We start from the raw sequence: 26,650 nt of genomic DNA, 5'->3' as shown, positions 1-26,650 counted from the left end.
ATTCAAAACCACTCTGAACTCATTTTTTCTTCCTTCAAAATTGCAACTCGATGGGCTTCTGTTAAAATAAAATCAGCCCAATTCATAGTTCTATTTCGTACAAATTTTAAGAGAATATATGAATACTTAGAATTCTGAAAATTAATCCAAAATTGATAAAAAGCCAAAAAGGAGCATACCTCACAAATTTCATTATTTAGGATGAGAAGAGGCTCTATTTCTTGGGCATGGTCCAAAATCCTTTCACTGGATTTCAAAAGAGTTAAAAGAAAGGTATCGCCAAACTTTTTTGCTGCTTTTTCCATCGTCAAGCCATCATGCAGCAACTGAGTCCGTTCTTCTTCTAAGGACGAATCAACTAACTTTGAAGTTAAACTCAGTAACTGATTTGCAACGGCCTAAAACAAATCATTAGAGTTAAGTTCAATGTGATAGAACAAGTGAAAAAAATAGTAAAAAACAAGATTTTAAATTTTTCAGAGGCTTAAATTTTATTTTTATTTTTTATTTTGCAACTTTTTGTACATAGACACAGGCAGTTATCGTACACGTCACATTAACATAAATTTGATACTTAAATCTTATGTTAACAATATTACATCTAAATCACTATGCATTAATTTGTTACATTGTGATCGAAGAAATCGTCTACAGAGTAGAATTCATTATTAATTAAATACACTTTTAGTTTCAATAATTTGTTCCCATCTCCTTCCCTGATGTGCTTGGGAAGTTTATTATACATTCTGCTCCCTTCTCTGAGTAGGGGATCTACTGCGTTTTCAAGTTTTATGTTGGACTTGTTCCGAGTGTTATGAGAATGCACATTGTTGAAAGTTTTGAATTCGTCAAAGTTTTGGAAAACATATTTAAGCACATGATAGATATAGATGCTTGGGACCGTTAGTAGATTCATTTCTTTGAACTTGGATCGGCACGACTCGTTATGATCACCTTTTAATGGTTCACTGATTACTCGACCATCAATTATCTGACCCTCCAGATCTCCCATATTGTAAAAATTGAGTTTTTGGTTTAAGACAAGTAAGCTGATACAACAAAAACATGTTTCTTGGGACAAATTTAACATTTATATGGTTTTTTGTGTCATTTTTTCCAATTAAATGACTATTTTATACAAATAAAATTGGCCAAGTTTGTGCTCTTTTGTTACAAACAGCGCCTGAAATGGCATTTTACGAGTCTTTTTATTGTCGTTTTTATCAATTGACTTTTTTTTACATTCGACGCAGCTGTCACCACTAAACATCCCATAATCGGGGTATTATTGTAGGTAAAAAAATCAGACAAGGTGAGATGCAGTTTGGCTGATTCCGGTTAAACACACCAATATGTCATATCAGTGGGTTGATTATTGAAATTGATAGACAAAGCTATAGACAAAGAAGACAAAAAAGATATGGAGGGATCCTATTGGTGGAAGCGGGTGGTTGCAATGGACAAAGGAGGTAGGTAATAGACTAGGTAACGGCAACCCACGAGGGACCCGATAGTTAGTCCATCATTTTCTCCCTTGGTCTATAGGAACCACCAATTTCAACTAATAGGATGGCTCCATACTCCCTATGTCTTCTTTGTCTATCGCTTCGTATATCAATTTCAATAATCGGCCCAAAGGTCCAAAAATAAACTAGATGATACACTTACTTGTCTCGTGATGCTGAAATCAATGACTGCCGTTTTCGTGAACACTATGGGTGAAAAATTCGGGAAGGCTTCGAGGGAAGTAAAATACAATTTTAAATTACTGCTGAACTCTTCCAATTTCCCATCGAAAGAAACCAACGACTGGTTTACATTTTCTGAAAATGGGAAAGAGAGAACAAGGAAATGAACTAAGGCATATCGGACACTTGGGAAATTATTGAGTTTTGACCATTAATTAGATGTTTTTCAGCAAAGAGATCTACCCACTGATGAAATTTGGAAAAAATGTGCTATCTACTGAGTCACTTTGATACACTTTTTAATTGCATCCTTTGAACATTAATTCTGCCATACTGAGGAAAAACCGCTGTATGAACATTTAGACGTGACAAAATTTCTTCTATAAAGACAAATTTGCTGGAAAACTTGTGTTTATTTATATTGAGATATTCTTTGTAATTTTATCTAATATGCCTGAAATATAAAAGTAAAATATTCATGGCTATACTCAAAAATCGGAAGAAATTTGGGAATTTCCAGATATTCATGCAATGTTTTTTCTTAGGAAGGCAATTTGGCCCATGAGCTGCAGCTTTAGGAGTGATGATTTTCCTTCAGTTTTAAAATATTCTCAGTTCCCCTGAGTTTCCAAGGATTTTGGGCACACCACTTTGCCTTACAAGAAATTACAAATTCAAGGTTTTCCAATTCAGGACAAGAATAAGCTTGGAACGATGAGAAACTTTCAGCACCGCAGAAAATTCTAAGGTTTGATGCTGAGTAAAACTTTTGAACTTCCCGCAGTCAGAAGAATTTGCCAAATGGACCAAGTTTAACAAAACCGTACTAAGTCAAATTTTGGAAAAAATGAGTTGAGAGAGGATTTGAATTCAACTTGCCGTAAATTTTTTCCTGATGAAAATTCAAAGTCAAGAAAGAATATTTTAAACAAGGAAACTCTCAGGCGTTGAACTTTGTCCTTGGGTTGAGTTTCATGGAGAAATAAAACTTTTAACCTCTTTTCCTTCATTCTAACTTGATTTGCTTCTGTCAACCTTGGTCCAAAGATTCCAGGTTTTCCCCAAATTATCAGAAAGTCAAACGATCTCTAACAGATATTGGATTGCTTGCCTCTTTTTGGCTCATTCAAAACCTTGACCAGATCAAGCTTGCTAGCGCTTCTCTAAGTTAAATGCATAAGTGATATTCTACGAATAGTTCTATGGAGCACCTGCAGACGGTGCCTCTATCTCATGGCAGCACAATAAAAACGCAAACATAAGATCACCTGTCACCGTGACAGTTTTGGTCTAACGCGACCAATAAAAAAACCGTTACTCTGACCAGCCCCACAATTAACATGTTGAAAGCCCCCTCACTTTAAATTAATCAATTTTCAATGCTACTTACTGACTAATTTTTTGTCCAGAATATTGTAGATAATAGGGTCTATCATGTCAACTTCTTCAAAAAGCAAAACTCCTCCATCCTTAAAAGCATTTTTCAGAAGAGTTAAATGATTCGGGTCTGCAAATGAAGTGATTTGCAGGTTTTTTTCATTTTCACAGATCCAGTTGAAGGCCTGAAAATAAAAATTATAAATGGAAAACTCACAAATTTTGCATTTCTTGAATCAGACGTAACAAATAATCAGCACCATTTTAAGTTAATAACAAATTAAGCCCCACAGCTTAAAATTTGAGAGAGAGGAAGGAGCTGGGCCAAAACTAAAAATAATCATAGAGTATGCCCTACGGTTAAAAAGACGTAAATAGTTTGAAATGGTTTCTACACAAAATTTGTATTCTGAAACTTCAAACCCTTTCTAGAAAGCAAGTAGAGGCAATTTTTGAAAATTCTTCTATTCACTTTTCTTGCTTTTATTCATTTTCTCGCACTCCAGTAGGTGTTTCCTGCAGACTTGTTTTAAGAGGAATAACTTTGATCAAAATAGAAGATGCTGGAGATGCCTTTGAATATTTCCTACTAGGGCTGTGTGAATAGTGAATTTTCCGAACGAAGCGAATAGGGAATAATTTCGGCAACTATTCGCGAATAGCGAAGAGAATAGCGAATAATTTAAGTCAATTATTCACAGCTACGAATAGTAAAACAAATAATTTGAAATGACTTTTTTAAGTGTGAAAATTCGGGAATATTATGAAAGTCGACAAAAAAAAATTTGATAAATTGTTTTAAAAATTTTCCATTTGTTCATACACCTGCACAGAAAACAATGAAACGCTATGATAGTAGCCTAGGCTGTTAAGAATGTGTTTGAAGATCCCTGGGTGCTGGCTTGACTGTCCCTGCAATTGCGTATGCATTCCCAGGATTTGAAGGTAACTGCGCGGACAGTCAAGCTAGTGTCGAAGGATCACCAAACACATTTTAGCATTCTATTTTTCTCGGTGTAAATGAAAAAGTGTTTTTGAACTTTTTTTTCTATATCGGACATTTCTGTGTCTTTCAATCCTTAATTTGGGCTCTTTGCTACTTCCCCCAATCGCAATCGCGCTCGCTGTTCGTAAACTCGGCAAAGTCGGTAAAGATCAAAGGAAATCCGCCGTTCGTGATTTCTCGGGTGGAAGCAGAAGCCTTGCGCAGGTCCTCGCGACGTTTCTTGACTGCCACTCGGAAATTCGTTATGGCGCGAATATTTAAAAATGTCAGTTCAAAAATTCACTATTCGCGACGGCGCGATTATTCGCAATTTGCAAATAGTGCGCGAGGCACACGAAGCGAATATTCGCCGAATATTCGCGGCGCGAATAGTCGGAATTGCGAATATTCGCACAGCCCTATTTCCTACATTATTTGATTTTTTTTTTTTCATTGATAAATGATACAAATTAGTGGATAATTGGGGTACTAAGTACTCGGGGACACATTCTGAATTGATCGATGCATTGAAAGTTAGAAGTAGAAATGGACGTATTAATGCTAAAAGGAACTATGTTACACGCAAACCCAATGCACATAGTTCCTTTCAGCATAAATACGTTGAAATGTAGAACAGTTACCTGATTCTGAGGATCAATACAGAGAGGTGATTGCCTGGCACGCCTAATGAGAATTTGATTCTCTACTTGAAACTCATCCATGAGCATGCCCTTGAAATTTTCACTGAAAAATAGAAATATTGTTGGAATTAGGAAGGTCTGCTATCCCAGTTTTTAGTACACTTTAAAAACCTAACTTTTCAAGGCATGACATGTTGCGCAATATCAATGTGCCTTCAACACTTTCAACTTTTTAGCTTGTGAATACTTCTTGATAACATTTTTAATTGGAAAAAAGTGAGGGTTCGACCCTAGCTTTTTGAAACTCTAGCGATTTTCTACAATAGAGGTAAGTTTCCACTAAACTCTGATGATCCCAGTAAAGCAACTAAAATTTTGAAATTTTTTGCTTCCTGTAGGTAAAGAATCTGAATTTTTGTATTGTACTCACCCTTCATATTTTCTGTGACAACATTAATAGTCTAAAATGCTGAATTTCTCTGATAAAAATTACTTACTAACTATCTTTTTATTGATAAGTGTGCAGTGGACTCTCGATAATTCGAAGGAAAGTCTGTTTCCCTTGAAAATCTCTTGATAATTCGAAGAAAATCAATGTACGTATTTTTCTCCCCTTGTTATTTCGAAATTTTTAAGCTGGCGCAGCCCTCTATAATTCGAAATGGCGACGAAAATTCTCTCTGTAATTCGAAGTGTGGGAAGTAAATATGGTCCTCCCTCTATAATTCGAAATAAGACGGTACATTCCCTCTACAATTCGAAGTCAACAGTTCATGTACCTGGGTGTCTGAAAGAGCTGATAGGATTGTCAACATGTAAACAAGTCTCGCGTGAGTCTCCCCGCGAAAGGCTTGATCAGCTGATCAGTAAGCAGCTGATTAAACAAAAATAATTAATAATTAATAATAACTTAGTGTAATTTTTACTTCCGTAAAGAAATAATCTGATATTTTTGGTCATTTTTGGCGTAAATCCGTCCATTTGTCCCTCTGTATTCGAACCTCTCTAGTTCGAAATTTCTTCACATGGAACCTCTTGAATTCGAATTCTCTTTATTTCGAAACCTCGCTAATTCGAATAAAATGCCGATTCCCTTCAATTTCGAATTATCGAGAGTCCACTGTATTGACTGTATGTAGAAATATATAACAATCAATCAAAAAGATCCCAGAAGTTATCATGTTATGTCATGAAGGACCCTCAAAAAATGAGTGACCATATACATCTATACAAGGAAGTGTGTGTTAAAGGAGTGAGGGCTGGGGAGATGGTGTTAAGTATGCATTGAGAGCCGCTGTGATTCAATGAGAATTTGATTAAGAGCACATTTCTGTCAAAGTTTCAAAAATTGATATAGATCGATATCACCGTTGAAAACTTTATTGTGTAAAGGAATACCTGTCGTAGCTGAGGAAGAGAGCGCATATTAAGCAGTCTCCAACTAATTGCTGCTTGCTGATTTTTGCCTGCGTTACTTTACAACGCCGTCAGTACCACACTAACTGGAAAGTCCCCTTCTAAACCAATGCATATTTTTTGTGTGATTGGTTGGCCTAACCTTGGGAATAGAATTTTTTCTGGTATGAAAGGCTGGGATATGGTATAAATCAAGCTGGCAATGTGACTTCACAAATCGCATCCAGGAATAGTTAGGATGAAGTTATTGGCAAGGCAAAATGTTTGGTGGCCAAGCCTAAACTCAGATATAGAAAGCATTAGTAAATCTTGTGAAGCATGCCAATCACTAAATTTTAAACCTTTGTCTTGTGAATCTGTGTCCTGGCCCGTCACAAGTTCTCCTTGGGAGAGAGTCCATGTGGATCATTTTTATTTCGATAATAATACATTCTTTCTCTTAGTTGATACTTATTCAAATTGGTTAGATGTCTGCCAAGTTAAGTCTACTTCTGCTGAAAGTGTTATAGCTAAGTTAAGTTCACACATTTGTACCTTTGGGCTTCTCAAAGAAATAGTAAGTGATAATGGCCCGCCGTTTGATTCGGCAGAATTTTTAGACTTCTGTACAGCCAACAATATTTTGGTGTCGAAATCGCCACCGTATCATCCGAAAAGCAATGGTACTGCAGAGAGAGCAGTACGTACCATCAAAAGTGCTTTAAAGAAAGGTATTATGGACGCTAAAAATGTTGAAAAATCATACTCCTTAACAAATATTTTATCAGAATTTTTGCTTCACTACCGAAACACTCCAACCACAGTAAAAGGAAAAACCCCAGCTGAATTAATTTTTAACTATAAACCTCAAATTCCGCTCTCGTTATGTAAACCACAAGGACAAACATTTAGAAAATTAGTTAAGTTGGAACCTGATTGCAAAGTCTTAGTAAAATTTAGCAAAAACCATGAAACAAAAATAGGTAAAATAATTAGAAATGTAAGCCCAACAACCTATTTAGTAAATTTAGATGGTAACACTAAATTAGTACATGTAAATCAGTTAAAAGTAACTTCTTTGTCAATGGATTCGCTTCAGAATAAGGCACCAGTTCTTGAGTCATCTAAACTTGAAAATTCTTGGGTGAACAAGGAGAGTTGTCGCCGGTATGTGGTGACTAGTCCTTTGCGTCATCTGCAGCCAAATTTGGCATCATCCAAAATCAGTGCCCCAAAGCAGTCTTGTCAAAACAGACCGGTTACATCTGTTCCAGTTCAACAACCTTGCACCCAGAAGTGCGACGTTCTGGCAGAATCCGGAAACAGCGTGACCGCTTAGATCTTTAATTGTCAGAATTTGTTAATTCCTCGAAATTCTCTTGTTGACCTTACATTTAAAACAATTGTCAAAAATTTATAAATTCCTTGAAATTCTATTTGTTAACTACATTTAAAATAATTGTCAATTTTTAATTTTGACTTTTGGCTTACCATGTTCAGAAAAAATTCCTGGAATGTTTGCAGTGGGTCCCCAAAAAATGAGTGGCCATATATATGTACACAAGGAGGTGCGTGTTGAAGTTAGAGGGTGTGTGTTGAAGTTAGAGGGTGTGGGTGCGTCCGTGCTTTCTATCACAGTTCCTATACAGCGGGCCGATTATTGAGATTGATAGACAAAACTATAGACAAAGAAGACAAAAAGGATATGGAGGGATCCTATTGGTAGAAGCGAGTGATTGCAATAGACATAGGAGGTAGGTAATAGACTAACTGATGGCAACTCACGAGAGACCCTTTAGTTAGTCCATCATTTCCTCCCTTTGTCTATCAGAACCACCCAAATTAACCAATAGGATCGCTCCATACTCATTATGTCCTCTGTATCTACTGCTTTGTCTGTCAATTTCAACAATCAGCCCGCAGGGCTTTTCTCATGTCAACTGATAATTTTTTTATTGACGGAAAAGCTAGTTAGGATTCTACGTACCTGGAGCTATGCAGTGGTAGCGATAGAATATAGATAGGTAACGAGCTTGAGGTCGAAAAACCTTTTTTTTCCGAGTTAAGTCAGGCCTCTAGATTGATGGGTGCAAGAACGACCAATAAACGGGCCTGTAAACTTAAGAGCCTATAAGGTGCTAGTTACCCCTTTCTTTACTCACTATCGATATTCTTTCGTTTTGCATTAATCATGCGTGATTAAAATGATTTATACTTCATATTGCCACCAAAATGACTGTTGGGCGTAATAATGGCCTATAAACCACTTTTTTAAATTAAATATATTAGAGTGTAAACCCAAAATGTATCACAAAATCTACCCGGCATTCTTCAATAGAAGGGTTCGGTCACCCAAAAACACCAAAACAGGGTACCTGCATAGAAAAGTCTGCGCAGTACATCAAAAACAAAACTTTAAATGCGTTTTTCTCAAAACGCGGTTTCCAGTTATAGGCTGTTCGTGGTGCCGTGTCCTTAATTTACAGCTAATAAAATTAATTTCATTGACAGAAATTCTTTGTCCTATGATCTCGAGTATACACTCAAATCTAGAAAATTTATTTAGATTAAATTAGATTGCCTCTTAATTTTAGAGAAAAAAAATTCCCAAACTTTTCCCAGTCTAAATGAGTATCAGAGTCAAATACCTAGTGTGACGTGGGTTGAGGACGTCGACTAGCTCATCCGCTGCTTTCATCTTGATTTCAATTTCTCCTTTTTCAATTTGCAGTTTCTCTTTCTCTGCGATGCTCTTCTCATAAGAATCGTGTAATAGACACAAAGCAACGTTTGCCTCTTTCATTTTATAATTCAGCTGGCTGATATAATTTTGAGCCTGTGAATAAACAAAGGAAATTTTTGAAATTACCTCAGAGAACACATAAAATTTTGCCTTGGCTTTAGTAATCGAAAATAATGCAAAATGAAGCATTGACATCAATTTGTTAGTTACAATTAATTGGATTTTGAAATGAGGCAAATTTTTTAAAAATACTTGAAGTTGTGATTTTAAAAACTGTGCGGCAAAATGTTTCATGGATAATTTGGCAACTTACAACCTTTTTTTCTCGTGGACTTTTAACGATCAATAACTTATTCACTTGTATCCTAATTCTTGAACTCCTTTCTATCGAGAATTTTTCTGCTTTTGATATTTTCGCAAAAATTTGCGCTCAACCTACACCAATTTGGACATTGAATTTAAATTCATCACGGGTCACTAGACAAGGTTTGAACTAAAACAAAACGTCACATGTTTCCTCTTCAAAATCCTACATAGAAAACGAATTGCACGACAGGAAGTTCGAAAATCAACTCCTGGACGAGACATTAACTAGAATTTTCAACACGGATTAAATGGAAGTTAAATTATACAGATGACGTCAATTATACTTTTGCCATTTCACCAATGTTAGTTGTAAATACTTATGACTTGTTTAAGAGTGAATTTCCAGACCTCTGATAGTATAGTGTAGTTCGTTTTCCATGTGAAATTTTGAAGAAAAATAATTTTGCACGGTGCTTCAATTCATACCGTATGTAGTAGCTTATACATTGCATATTGTACATGTATTTAAAAGCACAATTTAATCAGAATATTCATAAGTCATTGACAGAAAATTGTATGAGTATACAATCTCTCTTAGACAATTTCTCTCACTCACGATGAAACTGTCTTTGAGCATACATGCACAATCTTGACAAAAAAGTCTGTAGAATCGCTAAAAATCAAACTATGAATAAAAGAATTCTTACAACTTTCAGTTCATCTTCCAGTCTGGAAATTTTGCTGTTCTTTGTTTTGATTTCTTTGAAAACCAGGCAATACGCCAGGATTTCTTCCATCAGTAAGTAAAGTGTATAGCCAGCTTTACTAATATCCTTCAACGTCTCCATCTTCTTGGCTGGCTGAAAACAAGAATTTGAATGGATGTGATGCATGTGGAGTCAATGAGATGAAGGTTAAAATTGAAATGCAGCTGGAAATTCATTCTCTATATCAGACTTTATCTCATTGACTGGGTTTCAAAATTCTTGCTCTTACTTAATTTCTTCTAACTAAACTTTTTTGGCACCTAAAGGATGTATTTTCAGCTATCGAATTCCTAGGAATTTTAAGGGGCAGAATCCAGGAACAAATATGAGTCTTCAAGATTTCTTTCTTAATAATTTGATCCCTTGATTCATTGAAATTTCTTCTACTATTATTTATGAAAAATCGCTTTTGTTGACTGACGGCCTCAGAGGCTTCATTTAAACTTAAAATGAACTGCGTTTAACAGAAAGGAACCAAGCCACATCAGCTGTTGCCAAATTTAACTGTGCTATTTAATTTTTTACGAAAGGACATTTGATTGAATTCCTTTGAAAATTTTAAGGAATTAGGTTCGTAGTATAGGGAAAGTCCTCTGAAATTTGCACGAAAATCCACACAACCGTTTTCACGCAAAAAATTAAATTGCCCAAATAAATTTGGCAATACCTGATGTGGCTTGGTTCCTTTCTGTTTAACGCGGTTCAAATGGCGAAACCAATTACTCGCTCAGTTTCAAAAACAAAAATTGCTATCCTCTTTTCCGAGAAAAAATCCGAGGTTAGTATTTTACATCTACCTGGGTAGATTTCTAGTTTCTGGAAAAGGCTCATTCTTTACTTTCTCCAAGAAATAGGTTGAAAAGATTGAATTTAGTTGGCAGAACCAACTCATCACCTTCATATGAACTCGGCAAGCTTGCTGCTGTTTTTGCGAGATAATATTGCAATCCAGATTGATGAGATCTGACACGAAATCAGGTTCTGACATGATGCTCTTGGCTCTCTTCCATGAGATTTCCTTTGTTCCAAGTAGAATTGCCACACATTCTCCTATGTTTTGGACCACTTCTGGTGGAGCTACGTATGAACTGTAAAACACACACATCATCTGGTTAGAATTTTTTATTGTTTTAGGAAAACATGCATGTGAGTAAAAATCTGCTCTGATGGAATCACATCAAAATTTTTACTTCAAATGAAAAATCTGACTGAAACTTCCAAATCCCTCCAAAATACAATGGTGATACTCCTGACATGGGTGACTATTTTCACCCACATTAATCCAAATTAGAGAGGACGAGAGAAGTAAAATTCTGGGAATTTACCAGATTTCTGAGATATCCTCTTGATCCAAGTGGCGGAGTGTTTCTTTGGCCGCAACCAGCGAGGGCGCAATTTTAGAAGACATTTCTTCTACTTCACACTTTTCGTCAATCAACTCCTTGGAAATAACTTCCATCTCTTTCTGTCTTTCGCTTACTTCTTCTTTCACCTCTTCCCCTACTTTTTCCGCTGTAAGGAAGACCATTGGAAGATTATTAAGTGCAAGGTAAGATATTAAATTGCTCAAAATCATTCGGATCTTCAGGGTAGAGACTTTGGAATTTTATTGTGAATTTTTCGTGAGACAACCTTTGAAGTTCCAGAAAACTATCATATTTTCCTTAGGATTATCAGTATGAATATTAAATTTGAGCTTCGACTGCAAAAACTGTAACCATTAACCTCATTGAAGTTCAGCTTTAGAACTATTCCGTATGCTTTTGAAATTGACTCTTTTAGTCTAAATGCTGATAAATTAAGTGAAAATCAAATCAGTTCAAATTAAAGGGGAGTGTGACATTACATACCAGCATTTATATCTTCTAGCGTTTTTTGGATCTCCTCTGCTTTCTCACTGATCATAAATGAATGGATTGCAAGCTTCGCTTTTAACTCCTCTGCATGTTCAAAAACTTCTTTAATTTTTGCGATTCCATTCTTGAGGTTTTCTTGCTGAAAATTAGAGGGAAAAATTGAAGGAGATAAGGATCAATTTCGCTGGAATACTCTTAATAATATGAAAAGTTGGATGTTATGCTGTGACCCTGGCTTCAAGAAATTGTAGCACGAACAGTGTTTGAGACACATGGCAGCCAAACAGCAATTTGTCAGTAAGAAATCGCCTTTGGCTGCTAAGAAATGAAACTAGTGGCTAAGGCTTGGCCGCTGAGAAAATCGTTGTTGAACTCCGTTTTTAGGATTTTTTGCCGTATTCCTGACTCGAGGCATTTCGAAAGAGCAATTTTTCATTTTGGCCCCTAAGAAATCTGAGATGGCCCCTAAGAAAAAAAGTTGCAGGCCAGATGGCTGATACGACTTCGTGCCAAGTTTCAAACACTGAGCATAAATGAAATTCACTGTACGTATCTAGGACCAGGTGCTTGCGTCAAACCAGGGTCAAAAACATTTTTTTACTACAGTTTGCAAGCAGGATACCATGCCAGTTTAAGTTGCGTAACAAATTGCATGAATCATGTAGGTAACAAGTGTATCCTTGTCAATTAAATTGACGATAAAAAAAAGTCAGAATACCTACCTCAGTGCAGAGGAAAGAATGCCTTTCATCTAATAGATCAAGTAAAGTGTGAATGCAATTGAAAAAGCTAGAGCACGTAACGTAAACTTGTCTCTGAAATTGGGCCCTGTATTCCATAACATACTTATCAATTGTTGTATGAGCATAGACCAACTGTTCTATCACACCCTCAACGTAATCGTCCGGTAACAAATCTTGCTGAAAATAGAAAAATCAGTCAATGAGATGACATATTAATGTAAAGGATTAGTGATTGTTTTGACAATTACAGTGCTTAGGGATATTTAAAAGTTGCGTTACAAATTACACAGGAACAACTTTGCTATTGTCACTTTGCAAAAATCACCGTTCAACGATTTTTTTACTATAAGGCTTCATGCTGGGACAAGAATGTTAATTACACCCCAAAAAAACCTGTTAATTACATGGATGGATTTGAATGCAAAGGCCGGTTTGATCAATGATGATGAGAGGGAGAAACATTTTTGTTCACTTTTAACTTAGAAATAAATTAAATTAAGGAATTTCCACATGAAGAAGCTATTCTAGACTTTGATATTGTGAGAAATATGGTGATATTGGAGGAAAAAGAGAGTAAGGGAGAATTTAAGATAAAATAAACTTACGTGGGATAAAAATGTATTAGCAATAATGCTGAATGCCTCTGCAGGCCAGCTGAAGCCCCAATTCAGGTACATACTTTTAGCCAAGCCAGGATAATTTTGGCAGAGCCGTCGCAGCGCGTTAGTCTCGAGAGACACCGTCATTGCAATATGGATGTTTTCCACACAATTTATCAAGAATCTTGACCAGATATCTTCACTGTTGAATCAAATAATATATGAATTTACTTTAGTTGGCGCAGAAAGGTTAAGATTTGATGAAAGAACGAGCAAAGTTAACTAAGCAAGTTACATGATCAAATCAATTACGAAGGTAAAATAAAATGCACACTTCTGACAGTAACGCTGCTCTTCGCTAATGTTTCATTTTCTGGGATGAAAACTATTGGACAGTTTTTCTGAAAAATTCCTGAGGGTTTCACACATTCGAAAATATTCACAAATAACTATGAGGTAAGTTAACAGAGACGAAGTCATATTGGGTTTGGACAGAGAAAAGGAGGTTTGAAGATTTATTCCTCAATAAGACTCAATGTTAAGGACGAAAATAGAAGACTGTTTTCATGTTCAATATATTTTTTCTCAACTTCAAAAAGTTTCTGTGAATTTACCCTAGATTATGAAGAAACTACAAATAAAATTTTAGGTTCGAGTGTTTCTTAGTTTTCTGGACAAAAACTGAACATGAGAAAAAATCAGGCGGCGTCTGATCTACCATAATAGCGCAGAGATCAGTAAGAGCATGCAGGGATGAACTTTGAGACACATAAAAGCATATGCTAATCATGGCTCATACAGGAATGCACCTACTGCTCTCTTTGCTATCACAGCAGAGATATAATTAGGCTGATTCCGATTATATTCATCCAATGGGCCTACATTTTGCAATTAGGAACTACAGTTTCTGGTTCATCTATAAAAAAAACTTATTTGCATAGGGAAACTAATGGTACATACATTGGTTCTGAACTGAGCCAGATATTGTAATTTCTATTTGTAAAATATGGACAATTTTGTCTTGTAAGTGGTATGAATAGACTTTGATTGTAAGAAGTAGGTAAAGAGGTAGGCGACACTCAAAATAGATAGTGTTGAGATGGATTAACATAAAATGGAATAGAATGTGTCTTTGTAAAGAAATTCTTTAGACTTACTCAGTTGAATTAGGAAGGTCATTCTTTAGTTGACTCACAACAATCTCCTTGTCGGTTGGATTGAAAAAAGTTGGACGAACGCAAGACGTAATTATTTCGTTCAAAATTTCATAACAGCCTGCAAAAAAGTGGATTTTTTAAAAAATTATCTTCATTTTAAACTTCAACTACGTTCAGTAGACATAGCTGAGTGAAAAAAGAAACAAAAAAAAAAAACACAAAAAAACTAAATTGAGGGGTTTCAAAATGTTCATCCTTGCTTCAATCTTTTAGTGAAAAGCTTCAGCACTGAACATAAAATATCTACGCTACACTTCAAAATATTTAAATCTCTCCTGACAAGACAAACATTGATTCCAAATATGATCAGACCAGTAAAAGACAAAAAAGACACTTATTCTTTTCCCAAATCTTGTGGAGAAAACGATTCACACAACGGAACATCTAGAAACCAAGTCATGAATGAGATATTGACAAGTGCTTAAACCATAGATCAAATGGCTGTAGGATGAAGGTACATAAGTGACTTCATTTGTATTTTTGCCATTTAATCAGTATTAATTATAAACCCTTCTATCTTCTTCAGGGGATGATTTTCAAATTTTTCGTAGGAAGATTTGTTTTCTTTGTGAAATTTTGGAGAGAAAACAAGTGTGGTGCTAATATTTATACCTTGTCTAGAGGCCGATTCAAAGTGTCATAGAGTTTTAGATGCAACCAAACAGTAAAAAATCAGTGGGAAAGTTAGAATTTTGCAAAAAGGGAGATTACCGTCATCTATTATCTGAGTAGTGTCTAGAAAAAGAATGAAGTTTTTCGTTGACACTCCCGCACTGATGAGAACTTGCTTGATTTCTCTCTCGAAGTCAAACAAACTGTAGCTGAGAGAATAGCTGATGCCAAAAACTTTGCAACCTGCCAAAAAAACAAAAATGAAAAGATTAAATTTGACACCTCTGATATATTGTTTATTAATATTTTAGGTTTGGTTCCTTATACTTTCTCTTGTTCTTCACATTTTGTTTTTTCTATTAGCTTTGGTTTTCCTTTTTGGTTGGCTTTTTTGTTTTTGGGTTGATTTAATTTTAATAGCAAATGTTTTTCCCATTTAGTTCCTCTGGGTACTCCTTTAATCTTAATTTCTTTCATAGTGTTAATTGAGACTGTAAGAAGGTTAATTCGGCCTTGGTCGTTAAGAATTCGATTGATGTCTAATATAATTTCAGGTCAACGAAATTGAAGCTCAAGTAATCCGTTATTTCAACCAGATTTCAATGGAAAATTAGATAGTACTCTAAAATTTTGGCATGCTTTGTTTGGTGTTACGGTATACTTTTTTGAGAAAGATGAGTTATTTCGTGAAGAAGACAACAGTGAGGATATGATAAATAATCTCACCAGCGGTAAAAGCAGCCAAACGAATGAGGCTCTGCTTCCCGATGCCACCTGGGCCAAGGAATAAAACGTGACCATCGCTTAATCGGAATATGCGCTGAAGACGGGTGAGATGCTCTAATGCATCGTTGAATAAAATCATTCGCATTGGTGCATTCTGCTCATTATACTTCAATAAAACCTGAAAATTATTCGAAAAAATATAATTTGATCTCATTGTAAGAAAACCTCCTTGAAAGTTTCATTGGTCGCAACTGCAGTATAAAATGATGTTCAAGTTGCATTTCTCACAGACCTAAAATTGCAAAAAAAAGTGAGCATTTCATATCGTCCGTTTTTCCCTCTTTCGATTACACTAGCAACAGTACAATTCTATCAGCACTGCTGTGGCAAAAATAAAATAAGATAATAAAAACTAAAATAAAATAAAAAATAAATAACTAAGTAATTTAAAAAAATTTACTTCTTCAAAGAGGTGAAATACAGCATCATAGTCGAGTAAATCTTCATAGTCCCTGCGTGGATTTGCGTCTCCAATTACAGCATTGCGGAAGTCACCAAACAGCAGCGGATCCCGAATTACATAGTTCAGGCTACTGGGAAAGTACTTCTCAATAACCCCTTCAAATAAATTTTGAATCAGACTGTTATCCTGAATCAGGCACATGATCATAGAACAGAAGTTAGAAATTATTTTCTAGAATTGACACAATTTACATTCCAAAATCATTTTGTACATTTGAAGAGACTTGCCATCGATATGAAAACTATTCAGAGTATTTAGGATTGCATAATAATATTTCAGTGACTTAAATCAAGGTAATTTCCTTCATATTATATGAATTAAAAAAAAAATCCCTGAAGGGATGTTCAGGAATTTTTCACTACTATTTTTACAATTTTTAAAACACCTGTCCTAGTGACTTTTTTGTGTAATGCTGTATAAAAACCCAGTCCCTTGCTTCTAGAAGCGATAAAATATTAATGGATGGCTCCACCCTACAATATTTGAAACGGTGGATACTTATACTCTTTTTAAAATTAAAGCCACCTTCAGCAAACACCATCCTGAAACAGTCGAGTAGCGATCTTTAGAGGGGAGTAAAAACTAATATATTCTATGCTGAAGTTACTGGGACAGCGCACATTGCAGAATTTCCTAACTTTTCTTATGAACTCATTAATTTTCTCTAACTTTTCCAGGGTCGCTTAAATTCCTGAACTTCCTGGATTTTCTCTGCCTGCAACCACCCTACTATTGCACAAGTTAATATCCTAAAATTTAGGACACTCAAATCCAGGACTCATGCTTTATTCAGCTATCAGAAACAAATGGAATCGGAAAAACAAACCTGAAAAAGGGCAAAATTACCTTTTTTGTAATAAGTCGATCACAGGTCACTCGGGTGAACTCATTCCTCCAGACCCTAATGAACTGTTGGGCGGTGGTGAAAATCCTACTGGTTGTGAGGCACAGCCCAGCCACAACTTTGCTGAAATCTCGCAAGCTGAAAGCGTAATGGAATTTGTGTGGTATTGGTGGGGCTTCTGTTCTCAATATCTGGAACCAGCAAAAATTGGGGAAAGAGTAGATTAATATGAATGTTAGAAGTTGAATCCGGGAGCTGAGTTTTGTCAGCACTCATGCAAGACGCATCACCTATCAATGAGCTGAAACTGCACTGAAATGCACTGACTTAAGTGTCATGGTGAATCATTTCGAGTATGTTAAAGTATGCCTGTTTTTCCAGACACGATTTGGCCTCTGGGTCACAGCATCATTTAGAACTTGCTAAAACAGTAAAACATTTTCGAAAATACAACCTATATAAAATCAGAGTGGTATTGGTGAAAACGATTTCCTGATTGCAAATACAAGCAAGTTGAGAAGAAAATGTTACTGACTCATTGTTTAATTCATTTTTTTACAGCTCGTCTTACTTATTTATCCAATATTAGAATTTTTTAGAGTTTTTCTTGAAACTGCGTTTTTGGAGTTGCAAAATTTAATCCGCCATAACTCTGGTTTGGTTTCACATTTTTGGGAATTTTCTATCCCAAAATATTTGCAGAACCAGTTTTTCACTTTGGCAGCAGTGGCACAATTTTGGGCAAATTTAGACTGGGATCCTTTTCCACATAGATAATCCTCAATACTTACTATCGGTATCAGCGGCAAAAAAGACAACGTTCATATTTGCCGCTGATAATTCCAAAAACATGGCTTAATAAAGCAAGAAAACCTTTAAGTAGTACTAAAACTGAAATCCGTGTAAAAATTTGAAATAATTGTTGTACAAAACTTACTTGGAACATCTCGGAAGTTGCTTTGATTACATCTGGAACAATCGTCTGTATATCTTTTCCGAAATCACGAGTATGATTTTGCAAAATTGTTGAAAATATATTCGTGACAATTAAGTCAGAGAGCTGGGTCACGTTGACAACGTACACCAGAGACAAAAATCGTGGATCAACTCCGCTTCCGTTATGACCACAGCACATTGCTGCATAATAGCCTTAATTAAAAACAAAAAGCCAAGGTTAGAACTTAAATAAATAAATTTTTCTCTTTAAATTTTGTGAAGAGCAATGAAAATTTCCAAAATAAATTCTAAAATCACAAAATTGAAGTCTCCTGGAGGCAAATTCCGTATTGTGCCATAATTTTGATAAACTTTGCTATCAAACAGATTTCTTAAAGCCCTTAATTTTTCTCAATAAGTTAAGAATACAAATTTATGAGAGACAGTATGATGACCTAGGGTAGGGTAGGCTCACTCAGCCCAGCTGTTTTTGATTTGATGCGGACCAAATCTGGGGTTAAAAAGAAGCTGAGCATTCTCTCTAATGAGAAGTGTTATTACCATTCTGTAGACACCAACCGCATTAACTGTTTAGAGTCTACCATAATTGATATCTTTAAAAGGTATTCACTGATAGTCGCTGGATAAGAGTGCTTGATCTAGGGTGTAGATCCCCTTTACGGGAGCAGTCATGGAAAAATCACTGGCATGATCTCGATAAAAAAAAATTGAGTTTCATTCAATGACCAGCATAAATACATAGATTCACTTGACAAGGACTGAAAATGAGGGAACAGCCTCTATTGTGAAGCTAAGCGGAGTCTGACTTGGTTGCCGTGCTAACACACAGCACCTGAGCGAGTGCTATATGTGCTGTATACTTTTTCTAATTAATTGTTTATCAGTTCAGTACGATGTGAATTGATGATTAATCCATTCAACTTAGAATTTTTTTCTTCTTTTTTTAAAAAAAAAATACATGTAATAATAAATTGTTACTTACCTAGATCTTTGACATTTCTCCACTGGATGTTTTCACCCTGATGATAGAAACCATGTTTCTCATACAATGAGCGCAAAAACGCTATTACTTGTTGACAACCATGCTCATCCGCCTTCCAAAATAAAAAGGAAATCCAAATTAGGGGTAATGTTCTTAGAGTACCTGTTACAGGGTGTCTAGTTTTTTTCATTTTGGGAAATCCTGATTTTTGACTGCTAAATCCTGATTTCATAATTTTTCCAAATCCTGATTTCATAATTTTTCCAAATCCTGATTTCATAATTGTTCCAAATCTTGATTTTTTGCGGAGATCTCAAATCCTGATTTTAAGACGGATTTTTCCTCAACTCTTGATGAAATTGGGATTAAGTCCAGATTGACCTCCAATCCTGATAGAATCGGGAAAATCCTTTTGATAAACACCCTGTGTTATGTTACATGATAAACATAAGTTATTTTCGATATCTTTTGATTATTTTTAGTAACTTATAATTTCATTTCTACGAGAATCTTGAGGGCATAGGATATTTTCCACTGATCAAAGATATTTTTTGCACTTCCATCCGTACTCAATATGACTACGTGAGAAAAATGGCAGGTTACATTGGATACAGTTGCGGGATAAAACATACTACAATGGGTCACTAAACCTTTTTTATTTTATTGAATATTCTGAAAGGACTATGTGAGGAGATAACGTGGTGATTTTTCCGCATTTTCATGGAGCCAAAATCGCGGAGAAAACCGCTTTTGAAAAATCTAAAAACTGCAAGACATTTCAAACGCACCCGAATGGCGGGAAACTGACGCGGTTGATGTACTGCGGTAGTCATATCGCAATCTTCTTTCATTTTCCTCTGATGTTTGTTAAAATAAAACGTATTTCAATGTGGAGTTGCTACTTGTTTATTACAGCTAACATATGAATGAGATTTTAGTCTTGAATTCAAAAGATATAATTTCGACTTTCGTATTGTTCTCATATACGAAGAATAGATAGACATTTGACGGACGTCGTGGAACCCGTGCCCGCCTCTGATTGGTGCCGGATGACATAATTTGGTGCGGCGTGAAAGAGGGGCGTTTTAAAGTTGGGTACAAATTGAGCGATTTGAACTGCGCATTTCTCGGTAATTGAGTTACTTGTTTGCGTTTTTAATGTTCGCATCGTGTTATACGCGTCATTTTCCTTCAGAAAACTATATTCGCAAGTCAAAATTCGTTCATGGTTTAGTGACCCATTGTGGGAGGTAAACAATTTCAAGATGAGTTTAAAGTAATGAATAAAGATATGCCTACCTTTGGTGCGCTGAGGTCATCAAAAAAGCATACCAATTTTTTCTCCGCAGGCCCATAGATACTTTTTGTGCGTTTAGATATCATTGTTTCTAAGCAGCTTTGTACGACAGAAGAATTTGTTTGTGCAGAGAAACTGATTTTCAGTTGTGCCTTGAGAAAAACAGGGGTAAGGATTACAACTTGACGGACAGTAAAATTTGCTACGTAAACAATTTTTAAGTGTTAAACTATAGCAGATTACTCCATAAAAGAATTCACTCCAGCAAACCAAATAATATCAGAGCTATCTTTGGAATTCTACATTCTCTCAATTCATGAGACTCTAATAGAAAGAGAATTACTCTGCTCTAGAATGATGATTACATTCATTAAAACTGAAAGCTGAATTTCAGATAAAAATCGTAAGAATTTTAAATTTTAGAATTTGCTGTGAAATATTCTGTTTTAAAAGATAAATTCAATTTTGACTTCGCTAAATTTACATGGAAGAAATTGTTAAGAAAAAAAAAAATCTCCCTTGAACTTCGGTTATTCTCTTCAGATTTCTCAAAAAAAAAAGAAGAAAAAACTGAGTGTATTTTGAAAGAGGCGTAAGAGCAAAGAATCAACTTACAAACTCATCACAGCTGAGATTTCGTAAGAAATTGTTCATAATTGCTGTCTTATATGTGCTTCCTTCGCTGATCAGCACAGTTGGATTTTTCAATTCCTAAATCAAAGAGAACAGGTGAGTAGATGTTTAACAAGATATGAAAGGTCAATTAAGTTCCTTAACTAATACTGAACTTCGGACTCACTGAGGACGGTAAAGACTTATTTTATTTGTTAATGCTGATTTCTTTTTTACAAGAAAAAAAAAATTATAAAAAGGCGAGAACTCAACACAAGACAAGAAAATAACAATATCATAAAATTAAGCCCTAGAAATATAAGAATTTTTGGATATTAGTTTGAACTTGTGTTTTTACACAACCAATATCAAATGAGATGATTACTTTGCGTTCATGTTTATAGGATTTCCTTAAAATTTTATCGTTTTTCAGAAATTTTGGGTTACAAAATTTGAAAGCTTTATTCAAAATTGAAATTTGCAGATTGGAAAAATGTTTGTAGGAAAATATTACATACACTCCGTGTTTTTAAGACATTTTGGATTAAACAAAGGTTCAACTTACTAACTGGGGTTTTCCTTTGAAATAATGCTGAAAAAAAGACAAAATAAGACAATTAGTGTGATACAAAGAACTGACTGGTACTGATTTAGGCAAAAATTTACTAAGTAGATATTCTTTAATTTAACCATCCATTGAGAAAGAGACCTCAAAACGCATAGACTCAGCGTTGAGTTAATGATAACAGAGCATACAAAAATGTTCCAGATACAAACACTATAAGAATATAAATGTTCAAAAATGTCAAATCGAATTGGAGTTATTGTGGGTGTATAGGTTTGCGCAATAATAACATTGTTCTAAACAAAAAATTTAGTAAAATTGCCAGATTTTAGTGAAATAAGCCTTTGAATGGCAAAATAATAAATTAAACTGCTCGCAATTTGGTCTATTGGTCTGAGATTTTGTTTATTTTCCCATTCTTTAAGATCTGATTTTTTTTACTGAACTGGACAAAATCTTGACTTCTGAAAATTTGAACGCTCTGAATTAAGGCCTCTTCGCCAGTGGACAGTCAATTTTTTTTTTAGTACTACAAGCCCTCTAACAAAATTAGTATTATTTGGGATTAAAATGGATCGCATTCAGCAGAAGGAAATTGACCCGGTTACAGTGATGTAAAAATTGTGCATCTTCATCTTCATATAATTGATAAATGCCTAGAATAGAAAAAAAATTGTTTTTCTACCACAAAATTGTTAATTTTAAAGGAGAACAAAAGTGCACATTTGATTTCTTTAAAGATATTTAGTACTATTTCTGTGCAGTGAACAAAGGATCTCCGTTAATCAATACTAATTTTCACTGTGTGCAGTTCATTATTTTTCCATCTATCAGCAAGAGAGTTTTCGTTGACCGCAAGTCAAGACTTGAGCGAAACCCATAGAACGATTCTGCCGAATGGGAGTAAATACTCATGTGCAAAGGGTAAACATACTCAAGATGATGAGGATCGCTGTTTAAAATATTGAAATTCTTACTGGAATCTATAATTTTAAATCAATTTAACTGTTTTGCACCTCATTTATCCGCTGCAAGTAGGAGAGTAATTTTGAGGAATCAGCAGTTGGAATGAAGATGTCACGGAATTTAGGACAAAATGTTCCACTTGGTGCAGATGGCGATATTGTATCCTCCCATGCTGACCAGCACTTCTTTTCGACATCTACGTAACAGTCGTACAAAGACTTTTCTGATGGCAAGCTCTCTAAAACATTGAAATTTTACAGCGGTCAAAATTTTGGTTAGAAAGCCATTAACATTGTCTACTTTATTTATCTCTTTTTAGACAAAGGTAAAAATCTAATTTTGGAGACCTCCTTAGGCTGGAGGAAACCATCATATGCACCAGAACAGTTTCTTATATCCCTTGGTTTGACATGTTTTTCTTCCACCATTTTCCTTCCTTTAGACAGATTTTATTATGTTTGGCTTGGATAAATTTAGCTGTGTTTATCTAAAAAATGCTTGGCTTGAACATTTTATTAAATTTGGTACCGCCTTAGAATTTAAAAGAATAGCTAACTCGAAGTTCATGTCTCCTTTTTACATGGTTTAAAACATATAAGTACTTACGCAATCCGACGAGGTTGTTCTCGTCTCTATCAACCAACGAGAAGCCGGTTAGATTTTTAACAAAAGAGTCAAATGCATTTCTTTCAGCAGCTGTGATAATTACTCCAAAAGATGCATACAACCCCTCGATGAAAAGTGCCTCTAAGATTTCATCCGGGATTTTGTGTTTTTTTGATTTGATGTTTTGTAATAGAACGTCCATAATAAAACAGAATTGAGTTACCTGTATAAAGCATTAAAAAAATGTAGTAAGTACAGAGAAGTTTAACAGATGATTAATGTAGGACAGGAATTTATAGTCACAACTTTCTCAATTTTTATAAAAACTCAAACTCGTTTCTGAGTCTATCTAAACTCTGTCCGACTGATGTATGTGTAACCTACAAGGAGAAAAAAAACAAGAGGAAGGTCAATTAGGAATAATAACGTTACATCCACAATTTTACAATGAATTTAGAAGAATTTTCAAAAGATAAAAATACAATAGGCACTGTACCAGTAAAAAAAAAAAAAAAAAAAAAAATACTAAATTAATCTTTCACAAAAATTTAAAAGTCAAACCAAATAGAATATAAAAAGACAAATCTGGCATTTGTGAACTAAAATGCAAATATTGTGATCAACTTATTCGGGTCAAACAATAGGAAAGCAAGAGATAGAAGTACCAGAATATGTAAGGTAAAGAAGGTGAAATTGAATAAATAAGTGCAAAAAATACACGTACCATGTTCAAGCTTGATAAAGGTAACACGGTTTGAACGGGCAGTCGCCTCTCTTCAAAATCATGTTTTTCGGCCAGGATGAACTTCAAGATGGGTTTCAGGTATTTCTGTGAAAATTCTCTGAGGGATTTGATATTCTCATCGTGACAGAACTTATTCAACCATCGCTCCCAAACCGCCTCATAACCCAAGTCCGATGGGCAGACATAAATTAGCCCAAATCGAGACACAATTGCTGGAGGCGTGTTGTGAAGATGGCTCACCTATAACATTTTGGGACATTTTTTTTTCAGTGTGAAAATTAAGTAATACAAGCAGTGAAATGCACAGAACTTTTTTCATTGGTCAGATTCAAAAGAGTAGGGCATAAAATGTAGTCTTGCCCCAACAATAGGTTCGTAAACTACATGCCTCAACAGAGGAAATTTTGACTCCATTGAATACTAATAAAGATAGGTGGATAGGTAAGCAAAACAGTCAAGTCTACATTGCGTTGTTTCAAAATCTCATCGCCTATTTTAATTTTTTGGAGGTAAACTAACCAAATTGTTGCTAAAACTTTTGTGAAGTTATTAACCTTCATATGGGCAAGAAAAATTTCAATAATTTTTGAATAAGGATGTTGGTTGGTTTCCTTCTAAAAATTTAAAACAGGAGAGATTTTGAAACACTGCGATGAAGATATGACTATAATTTCTAACTCCATCCAGATTGACAATGGACTTCTTAACTTTGAACAAAAAAATCTCTTCCTTTGACACTTTAAACGATTCAATGTCCAAAAAAAAAAACCCTCTAGAATTAAGAATAAATGCTGAATTAAACAAAAAATATCTTTAAACGACCTATCGCTGAATCTACAGCTATCAACAAATGAACAGCTGAACTCTGAAGAATTCATTTTAAAGTGCACTATTCCAAGATTCCTGACAATCCTTTTTTTCTTCTTTTTTTTGGGGGAGGATATAGGATTGAGTAATGTTGTTTCTTGCAAACTTCCAGTATTTTCTTGCGAGCAAGTGTAAAGAATATATCTTAGAAATTGTCTGCAGTAAATTTGGTTCAATTTCTCCCAAAACTTACAATAAGAATTAAATTTTTGAAAGCTTTTGAAGTATGCATTTTCTAAGTTTAGCTATCAATGAGGAGATGATTAAATATACTCAAGCGTTCCAGACCTCGAAGAGCAAAGCACAGTGTGACAGTAGCTGAATCCGTTCTCCATTACCAAGTGTCAACAATTTTGTCTGGTCAATCACCGAAGACAGATTTTCCACCCAGGTTGAGTCGATTTCTCCATCAAATAAAATGTATTTTCTTTCTTTCGCGTAGTTTGCGGCATTTATTGTTCGGAAAATTGAACTGAGCACACCATCTCTCCACACGCCTCTTGAATCGACACATCCAAAAAGTTCATCAACAGAACAGCTCTTCGGATTTACAGGGTGGATCTTTCCTGAAAGACGTAAATTCTTCTGAATTTTCTCCAGCGTCTGAAAAATCACCGATTTACCACTACCAGATGGACCAACAAGCATGCACGCATGGTGGATTTGAAGCATGTAGTATAATTGCGCACACTTTTCGATTTGCTTGTCCACCAAAATGTAGTTGTTCTCCTGTAAAGACATTTTGATAACAGCCAGTAAATCTTTATCAACAGTCAGATGATAATAAACTTCTGCGAAAATATCTTTCAAAAGCTCGTTGAAGAGTTGAACATCACTCTCAACTAGTTTTGGCCAAAACACGTCCTTTAAAGCTTGCACAATCAAAACAGTTTCATCCGTTACATCTTCTTTCTTGGCAGCAGCAGTTACAATAGTCAGTTTGAGCGTCCGTATACTAAAATCATACTGGAGCTGTTGCGATAGTTTGACAGCTGCTAACTTGAATAGCACAGTGATTTTTTTGGACAGAATCTTCGCAGAGATAAAGCCTTTAGAGTAAAGCAAGACGTAGGATATAAATTCTAGGTCTGGCATGGTGCATGCAACCGGCCGGAATAATGATTTTAGATGTTCTGGAAATGAAGAATTGCTTGTCGGATTAACTGTTACGAAGAGATTGACACTGTCTTTGAAGTCCAGCACTTGACCGTCCAAATTAAGTTTCTTCAGGTTATTTTTTGATGCAGAGAATATAGACTGGATTCGGATGGACAGAGCAGAGAGTGTTGAGGAATTGACTTGGCTTAAATTCTCAAAGACGCCCCAAGCACCACACTGGCAAAGACCTTTCAGCCACAACTGGAAGACGCCAAGTTCCATTGAGCTAGTACAATGGATGACGATGCACAACAAACCGAGTGTTTTGGCAAGATCTCTTACTGTTTCACTTTTACCAGCACCAGCAAAACCTGGGAAATAACGAAATAGATATCAGCAAAACTGTAACAACAAGTTGATTTGTCATGAAAATAGTAACAGTACTGGGGTAGAGTCTACACGACAAACTTTGGCAGGGGCCGGAAAGCAGTAAATCAAGCAAACTGTATCGGGCAACAACCAATTTAGTGATTGTTTAAAGTAATTTTTGAGAGCATGCTATAGTTAAAATTTAACTTTAATTGTTCCTAAAAATTAAATGATAAAAGCCAGCGATAAATATATAAATTAAAAATTATTTGGTGTAAAAGAATAACTTTTTTTAACATAACAAACTAATTAAACAAAAACAAACAAACCGCCACTTAATTTAACATTTTCAATTGTAATTTGTATTTTTCATATAATATGTAATTTTTATATTGTAATTCCTAGTGTTTTTTGACTTGTGCTATAGCTCCAATAATGGGGCTTTCATGTATGTAAATATAATAAATAAATAAATAAACCTACTTTTAGGCCAAAAAAAAATATTTTATTTGTTTATTATTTTATTCCCCTCAATTTCCTAATTGGGCTATAAATTAAAAAAAA

At 35.1% G+C, this 26,650-nt stretch overlaps 1 protein-coding gene across 1 annotated transcript in view; it reads right to left on the bottom strand.

Annotated features, from left to right (window-relative positions):
- Positions 1-26,650, bottom strand: part of LOC109037090 (Dynein heavy chain at 89D) — a 53,654-nt gene that overhangs the window by 4,604 nt on the left and 22,400 nt on the right. The window contains 25 exon segments of the mRNA XM_072303589.1: positions 180-398; positions 1,669-1,823; positions 3,079-3,250; positions 4,692-4,794; positions 8,735-8,922; positions 9,843-9,995; positions 10,798-10,990; positions 11,228-11,414; positions 11,753-11,897; positions 12,481-12,678; positions 13,107-13,302; positions 14,258-14,375; positions 15,029-15,172; positions 15,656-15,833; positions 16,116-16,304; positions 17,025-17,213; positions 17,960-18,171; positions 18,962-19,073; positions 20,261-20,410; positions 20,874-20,969; positions 21,436-21,462; positions 22,452-22,639; positions 23,008-23,230; positions 23,732-23,992; positions 24,908-26,088. Coding sequence (XP_072159690.1) covers positions 180-398; positions 1,669-1,823; positions 3,079-3,250; positions 4,692-4,794; positions 8,735-8,922; positions 9,843-9,995; positions 10,798-10,990; positions 11,228-11,414; positions 11,753-11,897; positions 12,481-12,678; positions 13,107-13,302; positions 14,258-14,375; positions 15,029-15,172; positions 15,656-15,833; positions 16,116-16,304; positions 17,025-17,213; positions 17,960-18,171; positions 18,962-19,073; positions 20,261-20,410; positions 20,874-20,969; positions 21,436-21,462; positions 22,452-22,639; positions 23,008-23,230; positions 23,732-23,992; positions 24,908-26,088 — 5,177 coding nt within the window.

Source organism: Bemisia tabaci, chromosome 8 (genome assembly GCF_918797505.1).
Source record: "Bemisia tabaci chromosome 8, PGI_BMITA_v3".
Taxonomy (NCBI): domain Eukaryota; kingdom Metazoa; phylum Arthropoda; class Insecta; order Hemiptera; family Aleyrodidae; genus Bemisia; species Bemisia tabaci.
The sequence above is the reverse complement of the archived record's forward strand: the minus strand, read 5'-3'. Positions and strand labels throughout refer to the sequence as shown.